Source organism: Galeopterus variegatus, unplaced genomic scaffold (genome assembly GCF_000696425.1).
Source record: "Galeopterus variegatus unplaced genomic scaffold, G_variegatus-3.0.2 Scaffold7426, whole genome shotgun sequence".
In the NCBI taxonomy this organism is placed as follows: Eukaryota; Metazoa; Chordata; class Mammalia; order Dermoptera; family Cynocephalidae; genus Galeopterus; species Galeopterus variegatus.
The window spans coordinates 83,572-97,951 of NW_007733537.1; the positions used below are offsets into that span (position 1 = coordinate 83,572).

General features: G+C 45.5%; 1 protein-coding gene across 1 annotated transcript; it reads right to left on the minus strand.

Moving 5' to 3' along the window:
- Positions 1-5,192: 5,192 nt before the first annotated feature.
- On the minus strand, positions 5,193-13,650 carry ZPR1 (ZPR1 zinc finger). The gene is made up of 14 exons (XM_008591954.1): positions 13,454-13,650; positions 13,112-13,273; positions 12,619-12,709; positions 12,168-12,238; positions 11,434-11,520; positions 11,154-11,276; positions 10,564-10,611; positions 10,322-10,388; positions 9,831-9,901; positions 9,010-9,099; positions 8,414-8,524; positions 7,927-8,013; positions 6,519-6,584; positions 5,193-5,808 (listed from the first exon to the last, which is right to left on the minus strand). The coding sequence occupies exons 1-14, from the start codon at positions 13,631-13,633 to the stop codon at positions 5,674-5,676; spliced, it is 1,389 nt and encodes a 462-aa protein (XP_008590176.1). The 5' UTR covers positions 13,634-13,650; the 3' UTR covers positions 5,193-5,673.
- Between the last annotated feature and the right edge of the window lie 730 nt (positions 13,651-14,380).

The window sequence follows — 14,380 nt, forward strand, 5'->3', positions numbered from 1 at the left end:
GGCAGCGGTGAGGGCGGGGAAACGGCTCGGCGCTGGGGACAAACTTCTTGAACGCGAAACGGGCGGTGGCGGTTTGAAGAGGCGGAGCCAGAACCGGAAAAGGTGCGTGTGTTTGGAACTACCCGGGCAGGCGGGTGAGACGCGCTGGTGTCGCATTTGCCCGCCAGCGAGAAACGTACACGCCGCCGGGGCCAACTATGACGACACAACCGTGTTTCTTCTCTTTGTCCACCCATCCATTCATCCAACGAATTGCAGCAAGTGCGCTTCTAGCCTGATCCACAAACCGACCCCAACAAGAGCTCTGCCCTAGCGGCTTCGAAGCGCCGGGGTGTAGTAGGGCACGAAGGCTCTGGAGTCGCAGCGCACCGAAGTTTTAATCCTGGTTCCATAACTTCTTAGCTGTATGACCTAGGGCAAGTTATTAAACGAAATGGGGATAAGAATGGCACCTAACTCAGATTGGTTGCGAGGTATGATATAATATTACTGTGTAAAGTGCTTATTAGAACAGTGTTTGGCACATAAGTTATCAGTATATGTTAGTTATATTTTTATAAGTAAGTTTTGCGAGAGGAGAGAAGATCTGCTGTAACAGGTTTCCAGGAACCATTCAAGAGAGGAAGTCAGGAACTCCGTGCCCAATATATGAAAAATGGTAGGTTTCTAAAACCTGTATGATTTCCCCACTTTTGATACTATTCGTAGCCCCTAGTCATCTCTTGAAGGAAATTGTATAAAATCTTTCCAATGAAAAGGCTCCGGATCTATTTTCAGCATGGCAAAAAAGGAAGCTAGAGAGATTGAATTCTAATACAAAAGTTTTGGGGGAAAAGAAGACTTTTCTTCTTGGGGAAGGCAGGGTTAAGAGCTCTGCTTGAATTATCTCATTTAACCCTCACAATGCTCAGATAGTTTTATTATCGTATTTACAGGTGAAAAAACTGAAGGTTGGAGGGTTAAGGACGTCGCTGGACTTCACACGGCCAGAACACGCTAGGAAAGTGAGGCACAAGGGATGACCGGTTAGTTGGTTAGAGTGTTATGCTGATAATGCCAAAGCCCAGGGTTTGGTCCCTATAGAGGCCAGATGTCCCCGAAAAAAGCGGGGTGCAAGAAGTAACCCAAATTTTTAAAATAAAATATTAGGTCTTATATTTTATTTTTATCTCATGTAAGTCAAATTTTTGTCACTGTTTTAAAGTATTAGTCAAGTAGGCACTGTTATACTTTATAAATATACATTATCTTGGAGGACTGGCCAGTTAGCTCACTTGGTTAGAGCATGGTGCTGATAACACCAAGGACAAGGGTTTGGTTCCCCATACCAGCCAGTCACAAAAAAAAAAAATTTTTTTTTTTTTAAAGATGACTGTTAAGGGGATCTCAACCCTTAACTTGGTGTTGTCAGCATCCAAACCCATGGCCTTGGTATTATCAGCACTGCACTCTCCCAAGTGAGCCACGGGCCGGCCCAAAAAAATTTTACATGTATATAAAATTATATAAACATATTATTTTATATACATATAAAAACATATATATTTTTATACATACGAAAATAATGTTTATATAATTTTATATACACACACATACATGTCTCGGGATACATGTTCAAAAAATTCTTACGTAACACAAAACAGGCTTGGAGATCACTGCCTTGAAGCATGAGCCTTTAAAATCTGGGCTGTAGGGCCGGCCCGGTGGCGCACTGGATAGTGCGCCGCTTGGGAAGCGCGGCGGCGCTCCCGCCCGAGGGTTCGGATCCCACATACAGACCGGTTCCCGCTCACTGGCTGAGCGAGGCGCGGGAGCAACGCCGAGGGCTGCGATCCCGTTGCCGGTCCCGGTCCGGTACGGGGGCAACACTGAGGGTTGCGATCCGTTGCTGGACACGGAAAAAGACAAAAAGACAAAATAAAAAAAATCTGGGCTGTACTGAGTGGTTGCAGCAGAGACCCAGAAAGGAAAGCAGTGTGAGTCTTGAGGGCTTGTGAGAAGGGGACACTCGACTGAGAAGATAGGGCTTCACTAGCTAGAGGGCTCCATAGGCACCCCCCACACAACCCTGACTTGGCTTCTAGTCCAATTTGGTGTGACAAACTGAACTCCACAGCCCTGTCTCCACTCTGGCATCAGCAAGCTTTCAGAAAGTCTCACATTTCTGCTCCAGTGAACATTATCAGTATAGCCCTCTCGGCCCCCATCAACTCCTGTCTTGCCCATTTCTGTCTTCTTCAGTTCCACTGCTACCCATTCTACCCAGTTTTTTAGCTTGACAAGCCCCAAGCTCATGTCCCACCCCTACCCCACAGGGCAGTTAAGCAGGATCAGATGCCGTGTCAGTGGCACCATCTGAGCTTTGCCCTCTCTCTGCAGTTGCAGCTAATAGAATAAAACAATTTGAGGGGTCTTCAACAAATTCATGCAGATTTGCATTATGTCAATTCTATTTTTCCACGAACCTTTTGAAGTACCCTCATATAGTAATTATGGACTTGAACTCAAAATAGTCAGAGCTCAGGTTTCAGAGACTGACTGGCCTGGGTTTGAAGCTTGTCTTTTAGAAGCTCTGTTTCCTTCTGGAAGTTACCTAGCCCCTCTGAGGCCATTTCCTCACCTGTAAAATGGCAATAATTTTATTTATAGCTCCTTTTTCCCAGAAATGATTTAAAGCAGAAACAGACTCCAGAATTTTTGTGAGGATTATATGAGAGAAAATACCTATAAAAGCACTTCACAGTTAATTCACTTAATCCTCACAAAAACCCTACTAAGTAGATGGCATTACTATCTCCACTTCACACTAAGAAAGTGAAGCATTAGAGGTGCCAATATTAAACTCTCAGATGGGTACACAGAATAAGCACCAGCTCTTTTCCCAATTGAAAACACTGCCATTCTCTTCAAGAGAAGTGTGTGAAAATAAGAATAAAGCTAAGTAGTCTTAAACACCAATGCCCTAAATTTAAGCAGAGGCACCATTCCCTGCAGTGTGCAACAGGCACATGCCACAGTTGCACAAAGGAGGAAATACACTGACAGTAACAAAAGTCTTAGCTATCATTAAAGCTTTCAGTTAGCCAAGTCGATTGCCCCTTCATACGTACTCCCAACATTTATCTCCACAGCTCACTCATCACGACACAGATGCGAACTCAGCACCTACCTGTACGTTCACATGTGAAGTATGACTGTATTTAACATGCTTGAAATATGAAGTAGGAGGCATGCCCTCACAAATGAACCATTTACATTTTTTAATATAATTATAAAACTTTTCACTTAAATTTTACTCTTGTGGTTGTGAAACTGAATCTACCTGTTCTTGGGCTGGCACTTTGTCTCACCTACATATGCTATGTTCAGTGACCTAACAGTGCTCAACCTAGGATGGATGATTCATTAGCATCTGTGGAGGATTATAACAGATTTTAGGAACCATATGCCATATGCTAGGAGCTATGGGACAAGACATGGTTAAATAGACGTAAGCTTCTACCCTGACTTTAAGAGAATGGTGTAAAACCTAAGGATGCCAGGCCCTGGCCCTGTCAAGGAGCAAGAAGTACCTTAACTAGGTTATCCCAGTCTGGCACCTGGTCCAGTCTTTGCAGGTTCAGAAACTCAAGTTATCATTTCCAAGTAACTGATTGGAGTCTGGGAGGTTGCCTCACACCAACCAAACCCACAAGAGACTCAGTAATAAGTCAGAGTGCCCTTGTTCCCTTCACAATGACAAGTGAACCTGACATGGGGGCTCATCTTCACAGAGCACACCTACCCCATGGGGAAGTCCATTCAAGAGACCAAATAATAAATTGATCATAAGGTTGCCTGGTAAACTCAGATTCCCAGGTCTGTTGGAAAAATCTATAGGCAATCTTTTAGGGTGGAATACTTGCATATGAGAAGTCTATTCAAAGTGTTGTAGCTTTAGATTTTGTGATTCATTTGCTATCCTGAGTCTCCAAATTTTTTTATTTTTTGGCAGCTGGCCAGTACAGGGATTGAACCCTGGACCTTGGTGTTATCAGCACCATGCTCTAACCAGCTAGCCAGCCAGCCCTGTCTACAAATTCTTAAAACACCTTACTCTTACCCTCACTGACAGAAATTAGAAATACAGGTGTGATAGTCCTACATGTAAGATGCCAAAGTATCCAATATGGAGAGGTGTCTGAAAGCAGAACTTTTGGAAAAAAATACATTTACAAAAGAGGGAGAAGGCAGAAACTCCAAATAAGAAATGATCAAAGTAAAGGGAAAACCAGGGGTGCACAAGAGCCAAGAGGACTGAGAAGAGATGGCCCGGTGTCAAATAGGACAGAAACAGAGAATGAGAAGATTTTCCAAATGGAAAATCACTTGTGACCTTTGAGGATAGTTTAATAGAGCAGTGAGAGTAGATGTCTGATTGCTAAGTTATCTGTAACTAAGCAATTCTTCAGTTAAGTCTGCAGCATTGTGCAATAAGGCTTGTGATGGCATGTCAATCAATTAACTGGTCTTTATTGAACAAATGTCCTGCAGCCAGCACCACAGAACACTGTGGAAAGAGCACCAGCTGGGGAGTCCACGGCCCTGGGCAGCAGTGCTCACTGGGTCCTTAACTTCCTACACAACTGTGGCCAGCCCTCTCTCTTTGAACCTATTTCCCCACTTGTAACTGAGAGTGAGACCAGCTGATCTCAAATACCCCACTGGCTCAAACATTCTCCAACCTTAGACCTTTTGCATTTGTAGTTCCCTCTGCCCGGAAATTTCTCCCTACAACTTCCCCCCGGCTCACTCCATTACTACCTTCTCAGTTTTGCCTAAATGTCAAATTATCACCTCCTTGTTGAGATCATCTCTGACCACTCTATTTGCAACATCTGCCCCTACCTTCCCTAGCACAGCCCTTACCCTTCCCTGCTTTACATTCCTCCATAACACCAATCACCATCTGACAGTGTTTTGTCCATTTATTGTGAATTTTCCCTACTAGACTTTGAACTCCATGAAAGCAGAGATTTCTTTTATTCATTGTTCTCTGGTGTGCCTGGCATAAAGTAGGCAAGCAAATTCTGCTGAAGCAATGAATGAAATGCCAGCTCCAATTCCCAAATTACAGTGGCCACCATTGGAGAAAATGTTCTTTAGAAAGCTGAATTCTAACAGCATAATATCAGACAACGACAGAGTGAATATACAGGCCAGTGCTGTTTGAAAGCCATCATTTTAATAACTTCTTTACCTGTATTGGACTCCCTCCCCTCAGGAGACCCCTTTCCTGCTGAAAGTCAGTATTTTATATATCCAATACCAACTCCCAAACTCCGGCTGTAACTTGATTCCACCTTCTCCAACTTCAGAGTTCCGACCTCAGAGGACAAAGCATTGTGTGGAAGGAGGGTAAAGTTTGATAGGAAAAAACTGATGACATGTCCCATGGTTCTTTTCTGGGTTTCTTCCCAGGCTGATTCAAAACCTCCAAAATAAAATCAAGTAACACACAGGCTTGCACTTGCACAAGCTGTTAAAAGCATGCCTAGATCTCTGACTCAAGTCAGGAGTCCTCCCCCACAGTCGGCAAGGGCAGGCGAGAGGACACTCCCAGCCTTATTCCAATAGTAATAAATAACCCACAGTATGAGCAGTGATGGAGGCTGGCTCGTGAACTGCCCACTGCTACCGCTGTGGGGCCAGACCTGTCTCATAGTCCTCCGTCTTCATGTCATTGAGCCCCAGCTCCTCATTTTGTTCAAAGGTGCGCTGATAACGCTCCACCCTCATCTCAGGATCATCTTCAGGTGCATAGACATTCTGTAATGCCACAGACAGACAATCAGTGCCTGTGCCATCCGGCCACTTCCCCTCCCACAGACTGCTTCCAACTCCCACTTTCCCAAGAACTTAATGAGTTTTTTATTCTCTTTCTAAGGGCCTCCAATTCCCCATGGCTATGCTGAACTCCTGGGCAACAACAGAGTCCACATGGCCCAGGAGTGGGACAGCCCAGCCCCAGGCAGAATCAGGAAACAGTCTGCCTAAAAAATTTTATATCTGCACCTTCTTACGAGAAGTTTGGCAATGTTCTTAATCATGGAAAGAACTTAGTAGTTCTGCCTGACCCATAATAGGTTCTCACTGTGTTAAACTACATCAGTCACCAGACTATCTTCCTAGTATGCTTAAAGCCTCTCGGTCTTGGCCTCTGGACAAGGCACTGTTTCTCCTCACTCCACAATCAGATTTGCAGAATGAAAACTCCAGCGCTAGGACTATAGTCTATAGGAACTAAACTATAGGAAGAAAGCATCCTAGAAGTATCCTTTTTTTACACAAATTTAAAATGTAACCTTCTTTACACACATTTAAAATCTTTTTCCCCTTTCCCTCATCTTCTTCTTCCAGAAGTTCCCCAATAAAGAGTAATCCACTTAGAATCAAGTTTTTCAGTTACTGAGGATATGATACATATTCAAGAATGATCAGAAAATATATCTCCATGCAATATCAGAGATCAACTATACCTGCAAGTAACTGTTTCCTGCTGGATCATCCATAATAAAGTGGGCCTTTATGTTACCCTCGATGATCTAAAGGAGAGACAGAACACAGGTAAATTTTACACAGCTCCTGGTAGGAAGGAGCTGTCTGCCAGACAAGAACCAACCCAATTTACATTGCAGAATCCCCCAAAATTTAAAGAACTGGTGAAATTAGTTACCCCTGGAAGTGGGACGGAAAGGATCTAAAGTAAGGACCATTTAAAAGCTATTTAAGAAGCAATTGGACATCCCCAATCCCATCTCCCACGCCAAAGACTTTTTTGGTTTGGAGAAGTTACCACAGCATGCTATTGACAGGGGACACTGGGCCCAGTTGAAGGTCGAGGGAAAGGAATCAAGAACAAGGAGGTTAAGTGAATGTAAGCTTATTGGAAACAGACATACACCCACCCCAGCTCTCTTCCTACACTCAGCTCTAAGAACACTGCCAGCTAAGCCTTCATCCTCAAAATGGGAAGTGAAACAGCCACTGATGGGAATCTGACCAGCCCAAGAGGAAAGACCTAACGATTCTGGCAATGGGATCAACCTCAACAAAATGGTTAAGCTAAATACCCCTACAATGAGCCCCATGTCAACAAGACTCACCCCCACTCAGGTTTTTAGTCCTCTACTTGTAAGCAGACAGTAATTACCAAACTTCTGAGCAAAGCCCCTAACATTGAAAGACAGAAAATTAAATGGGAAAAAAAAAAAGCAAGCAACTTACAGGAAATGGAAACTAGGCAAGACAACAAGTAAATTACAGAAGACCACACAAGTAAGTCTAATATCTAAAACCCAGGACTTTTGAGAAAGAGAGAAGAGAGAAGAGGCAGTCTTCAATAGAGTAATTCAAGAAAACTTCCTAGGACTGAACCACATAAAGTTTTCCAGATTGAAAGCCCCCATTAAGTACTCAGCATAGCGGTTGAAAGTTGACACACACTAAGACACATCCTGAAATTTCACATCACAGGAAACAAAAAGATCAGGAATCAGAATAGCTTCAGATTTCTCAGTAGCCAAACTGGAAACTGGAAGACAGTAGTGCGATGTCTTTGAAATTCTGATGAAAAATTATTTATATCCTAGAATTTTATTCCCATCCAATGATCAATCTAGTGTGAGGGTAGAATAAAGACATTTTCAGATATGGTAGGTCCCAGAAATTTTATTTTCCATGCAATCTTTCTCAGGAAGCTACTGGAGAAGATGCTCCAACAAAACAAGGGAGAAAACCAAGAAAGAAGGTAACATGGGACACAGGAGACCAGAAGAATCCCCAACATGATGGTTAAATGTTCAAAAAGTGGCAAAGAATGGGTATGTAGCCTCTTGTTCACTGGAGCCCAAGACCAGAAGTACTGACTCACCAGTGTTCTCTCACCTGGTCCAACTTGTGACTAAACTCCTGTAGTTTCTCCGCCTGGCCAGGATTAGAACTGTCACCCAGTGTGAAAGGGTTCTTGGTCACCTGCAATAAATGACATCCAAATTGCTAGAATACTGGCTTGATGTTTCTTAGGCTTGACCATAAACCAGGCCAGTTTATGGAGCAGGGGGAGCAGTGGGTGCCCAGTCAGGGAGTGGTGCTGGAAGGAACCTCATCCCCTCATTTTACAGTGAAATAAATGACTGACCCAAGATCACAAAATAACTACATTGTCCCAGAGCCAGAGTTAGGCCTGGGAATTTCCATTCAAAATTTTCCATAAACTTATCTTCATAATCTAAAATAGTATTTAAGTCTCTTAAACCAGCTTTAAGACAGAGAAATCCCCAGTTATTAGCACCAAAAACTAGAATGTTTGAGGTCTTCCAGTCTCTTCCCAAGGCCAAATTGCTGAAAGAAACTGTATACTATGGTGACTCACCAGTTCCCGGATGTCTTTTAGCAGCCCCTCCAGTGTGGTGAACTTGCCCCCGAGGACAGCCATTCCTAGTTCAAATTCTAGCTCTGGAATTTCCACACTACATGTCTCAGACTATGGGATGAGAGGACAGATTAAGCTTTAAATCAGGAGCAAAGAAAGCCAACCAGAGGCCTCCTGCCAAATTTATACCACCAGTGACAGTTTGGAGACAAAGTCAGCTGTACCAATTTTCTCTGGCTCCCCAGTTAAAACTCAAAACTCATTCCTGCCCATCTGAACCAGAGAAATGGAACCCACTTAATAAAGGGAAACTCTGAATCATAGCTGCAAACTGTCAGGTATCCGTCATTAGGTATCAAAGAAAAGGGCCCATATAAACACTGGAAGCCAAAAAGCTGCCTAATCATCAGAAAGAGTTTATGGGTCACCTTCTGAATCAGCAGTTCCAACCACTGTTTAACACTGTTCGGGGATCATCAAACCCAGGGAAGAAGGAGGTACCTTTTATCTCCAAATACTATTTTTAAAAAGACTATTTCCCCTAGATATAGACAGCCTTATGAGGAGGACAGTCACTTTCCCAAGCTGGCTGTTACCTTGAGGAGGTCTCTGGTCATATCTGAGGGATCTGTGATGTGGAGGGTGATCCTGGTGCCCAAGGGCTCTACTGCGCCTCCAGATTTCACCTGCATAGACAACAGTCAGGAGCAGCAGTAGAGAAAAGACGCTGAGCCCCACCTTGTGCCAGGGAGACCTCAGAGCATAAGCTTGGACTTCCAATCAGTCAAGCCCACTAACAGCTACCAAGGACAGCTTTCTAAACCAATAGTGGTAATAGTCACCCAAACCAAAAACGCCAAGAGCTGGTGAGGAGCAGAGTGCCCAGCACCAGTAGCATACCAAAAGTTATTCCAAATTGCCAAGAAACTCTATAAATTTACCTTTAAAAAAATCTGACTCGTGGGGTTGAAAGACTTTCAAGCATTTATTTCAGTCCTTTCATCCACTACATCCAATGTGTGGATGCCCTGTATAATATTCTCATTTAAAAATCTGATCAGCTTATACTCAAATACACTCAAGAGAAAAGGAATGTACAACCCTCGAAGACAGCCCATTCTATTTTCAGACAGCTCTATTAAGTTCTTCATTATGGGGTTAAAATCTGCATCTCTCAACTTCCACCCCTCTGAGGAGTGAGTCAAAAGTCTTCTCTCTCTTCCATATAATCAACCTTCGATATGCCTTAATGAGTTCTGATATCTCTAACTTTTCTTCTCTAGGCTAATTCCCAAATCTCCAAGGGCTCCTCACCCTACACTAAGCCTAAGAGAATGACCCAACCTGCCCTGACCCGTCTCCCCGCATCCTAAAGCAGTAGATTTAGGAAGAATCCAAAATGATGGAGCCCACCCACCTCATTGGTCCGATGCCCACAGTGCTCACAGTTGGTAGCCATGATGATAACCTCCTTAAAGTGGGGGATTTCTGCAAGATGGAGAGTTAAGGAAATCTGCTTCCAGGAAAGTAAAACCACCCTCTGGGGGAAGAACAAAGCCAAACCCACACAAACAGACGCTGGTCCCAGGGCTACAGGAAACACATCATAAGAAACAGCCTAACTCCAAGAGTCCCCCAGGAGAGGACACATTCTCAAACCAGTGATCCCCGTTCACAAATATTTGAAGACATGGCTCAGGCCACACACAAGAGCCTCGAGACCATGGCTTAATTTTCTCCTTGAACCCAAAAGCCAAGGTACATGGTCTAATCAAAGGCAACATCCTCCTCATCACTGGGAATAAAGCACGTGCTTTCCTTGAAGCGATGATCATCATGATTCATTACGAATATAATCTTCATACCTGAGTCAGATGAAGAGCAACCCAACTGCTTGACAAAAGATACGTACTACCTTCATGTTGGTCTGAGCTGGGGCATTGCATTCTGAGCAGTTTGTGTTAAACTGTAGAACCTGGAAAACAATATGGGGACACAGGATGAGCCCTCCCAGGCAGGATGCTCAGGCTGAAGACATTCACTTGGTATGGTGGTGGTCTCCCATGTTGGTGGCAATGCAGAGACACTGAATAGCATCAGTCTCTGCCCACAACTCTGCCCCTTCCTCAACAGTAGCCAATGTGACTCACCTCATTTCTGAGATCTTCCTCTTCTGGCTTCTCCTCAGTTGCTTCTGCCTAAAGTAGCAGAGATGCGAGTCGTAAGTTAGCAGGTTTACCTCAACCTCCCCAACACCTTTCCCTGGAGTGGGAGAAAATGCTCTGGCTCGCTTCTGTCGGGTGACACCTTATGGGTTGGACACAGAAGCCTGAAAGCAAAGTTCCAATCAAAAGAAGAACAGATCTCAGGATAGTAAAACAGCCACTGCCACCCTTTCTGTGAAGTTCACCCTAATTCCTTGACATGAGGTAGACGAGAGGTACAAACAAGGTAAGACAGGGTACACGGCATCAGCAACAAAATAAGGGGTGACACCTTATGGGTTGGACACAGAAGCCTGAAAGCAAAGTTCCAATCAAAAGAAGAACAGATCTCAGGATACTAAAACAGCCACTGCCACCCTTTCTGTGAAGTTCACCCTAATTCCTTGACGTGAGGTAGACGAGAGGTACAAACAAGGTAAGACAGGGTACACGGCATCAGCAACAAAATAAGTTTCCACTGACTCCAAGTGCAAGAAAATTCCAGAGCATTCTTCTGGCTCCTTCAGCCCACTTACCTGGAGCCCCAGCATCTCCTCCTGCTGTAGCGTACGATTGTAGTGTGTGATCACTAGGGCAGCGTCTTTCTGGGGAGCATGTGGGTTTTCCACAAAGCTGTTCCCCGAGGGATCATCAATGATCTAACAGATGGGTGAAGAGAGAGTAATTTCAACAAGAAATCATACACAATCCTGCACCTACCATCAGACCACTCAGGCACCACAATGAAAAAATCCCAGACAGTTTTAATAGTCTCTCCCCATACAGCAAGAGCAACTACAGTCCCTCAATACTCACCAAAGTGAAAGGGGAGGCCACTTGTTTTAGCTTCTTCAGTTTGGCAATGAACTCATCAATTCTTTCAGCTATGGCTTCTTCATTTGCCTGCCATGAACAGAGAGTAAAATCATCAGCCCTGGTGGTATACCTCATGCCCCACCCCTTGTCACACCCATGTCACTTCCATTAGGAAGTCGCCACCTGTTTCAGTGTGAGTGGGAATAGGGTAACTCAGACTTCACAATGACATGGAGTAAACAAGTCTGAAGTTTATGAGTGGTGCCAGGTGAGCCTCATTTTCTCACTCATTCAACCATTCACTCCAGGCACTCATGATAGGTTAGAGATATAACAGTAAATAAATCACAGTCTTCTCATGGGGCTCCTTAGCCACTTAGGGAGACAGATAACTAAATGCAGTTATATTATTTCTGTCAAAAGTAAACATAAGATACAATGGAATACTCAAGAAGCATAGATAATTCAAGGGATTAGGAAAGGCTCTTCAGAGGTAATGTTACATTGTCTGTCTGAGATGAGGCCTGAATACACATTGGGGGAGGGAAGTAGGAAGGACAATAAGTACAACATACGTAACATCCTGGCAGCTACAGCACCACCATACGCTTCCTCCCAAAATTCCCCAACATTCAGTCAGAGACAGTTCACCTAGACGGGAAGCTGAACACACTATTCAGGCACATAGAAGCAATTATTCCTTCAGCTGCGGTAACCAGAAAACCCCAGCTCACCCTTCGTGTGGGCTGGTCCTGCTCCAGGCCAGAGATAGCACGGCTGATCAATCCTTCAACAGTGGTCAGAGCTTGTGAACAAGAACAAAAGACAAGTGGATCTTAGCTTTGCTATCTAGTACCTATATGACCCTAAGCAATTCACTTGAACTCTCTGGGCCTTGATTTCCTCATCTGTAAAATGAGGAGGCCAAGCATAAGGCTCCACTCATCTCTGAAACCAGTGATTTATAGCCAAAATTCTATAATAAGCACATCATGGTCTTAACATTTCTGCCTACTACCTCAAGCTGTTTCACCTAAGCTTTCTGCTCATGTTAATCCAGTGAAGATCACAATGATTTACATGGCCAAACCCATATACAGCCACTAGACCTGGCACCAGATGTTTTGCAAGTGGGTAAGATTCCAGTTACTGTGAACAGCCCAAATACTCTGATCTTAAACTTACCTCCCTTCTGGCTGAAGGCAGGAATTTCAAAATCCAGCTCAGGGATCCTCGTGGTGGCAGAGTCAGTCTTCACCACCTCTCTGTTCATGTCCTGGGCAGAAAGGAAAACTTTCAGCCCAAAGAGTGAGCTATACAGCTTCTCCTCAGGAAATAACCAAATTTTCCCCCTCCATCAAACACCAGCCCAGCTGTTTCTCCTTCTCTCTACTCCAGTCAGAATAGTACAGGTGTTAGCCAGACTGTCCAAATGATGAGGATACTATTCATAACAACTATACATTTCATAACCTCTGACAAAATTTACAAAGCACTTTCACAAATCTCTCCTAAGCAGATGGACATCACCAACACCATTTTGCAAAAGAGGAAACTAAAGCTTGGAGACACAGGGGGATTTAGTCGAGGTCCAACTGCCTGGACCAGAACGCTTAATTCGAGTCCCCAAGCTCTCCCTAGGATAGTGGCTGGGGTACCTGCTCTGGACTCCTCTCACCTCCAGGGCCCTGACGGTCAAAGTGTAGCGCACTCCCTGGTCCTGGATCCTGCCAGCCGAGTGGATCTCCGTGTTGTTCCAGCCACAGTGTTCGCAGGAAAAGGAGCTCACGATTATTTCTCTGAAGAAGGGAATTTTAGTGAGCAGGAGGCGGGTTATGCCCTGGAAAAGTAGAAAGTAGCGAAGGAAAAAAAAAAAATCAATGAAACTCCCGTTCCTCGCCCTAATGACTCCAGGCGCGCCTGAGGGCCCCCGACTGGGTCCACCTGGCTGGGTCCGACCCCCGAGCCCTCCCCGCCTAAGCTCTACCCTCCCGCCGCCCGCGGACGCGCCCCGGCTCACGTTGCGGTAACAGTTCATGCACAGCGACTCGATCTCGGTGGGCTGCTGCTCCTCGTCCTCCGCACTAATGGGCCGGAACAAGTGTCCCGGGGCGGGTAGCCGGGCCTGGGCGGGTGAGGGGGTGGCAACAGCCCCCGTGGGCCCGGGCTCCACAGACCCGCCGGCAGCCATCGCCGCCATGCGTGGCTCAGGCCTCGGCTTCCGGCTTCCGGCTTCCGGCTCCCGTTGCCCTCGTGGCCCCACCCGCTTCCCTGGCACTTCCGCCAGCTGCCTGCCCGCCCTTTCTGAAAGGGGCCGCAGACTCTGGACGCTCGGGGAACAGTATCTGAGTAGGGCTTTTGGTTCCCAGGATTATGTGGCCCAGACTTCCATAGCCAGCCGATACACCTCAACTCAGCCGTCACTTCCCCCAGGACATTCTCTCAGAGTCAGGGCAGTGTTCTGCTCCTTGCAATATCTCCACCACACGGGATTCTCAAACTGTTGGTCCATAAGTCTGTCTAGAGCCTTGACGGCAAGGGTCCTGGCTTGTCTCTGGGTATCCCAATGAAGAGCGCTCGGACCTGGGCTGGCTTCGTTCCGCTGTTGGGCCAGACGCTGCCTGGGCTCTAGGTCCTTCTCCCTGGGTCACTCAGCTTCTCCTCCTCTTTTTGTCCCTCAATCCTTCTCTCCTTTTCTGTTCTTCCCACTCCCTATTTCTGTCCTCATAAGCACCTCCCCAAACTCCAGCCTCAAATACATAGACCTTATTTTCACTCCCACCCGCTTATCCCCACTACATCCGACCCCAGCGGACTAACCCCACCCAGTGTCCTAACAAACAACAACAAAAACACCTCTGTTTTAGGGCCGGCCCGTGGCTCACTTGGTAGAGTGCGGTGCTGATAACACCAAAGCCACGGGTTCGGATCCTATATAGGGGTGGCC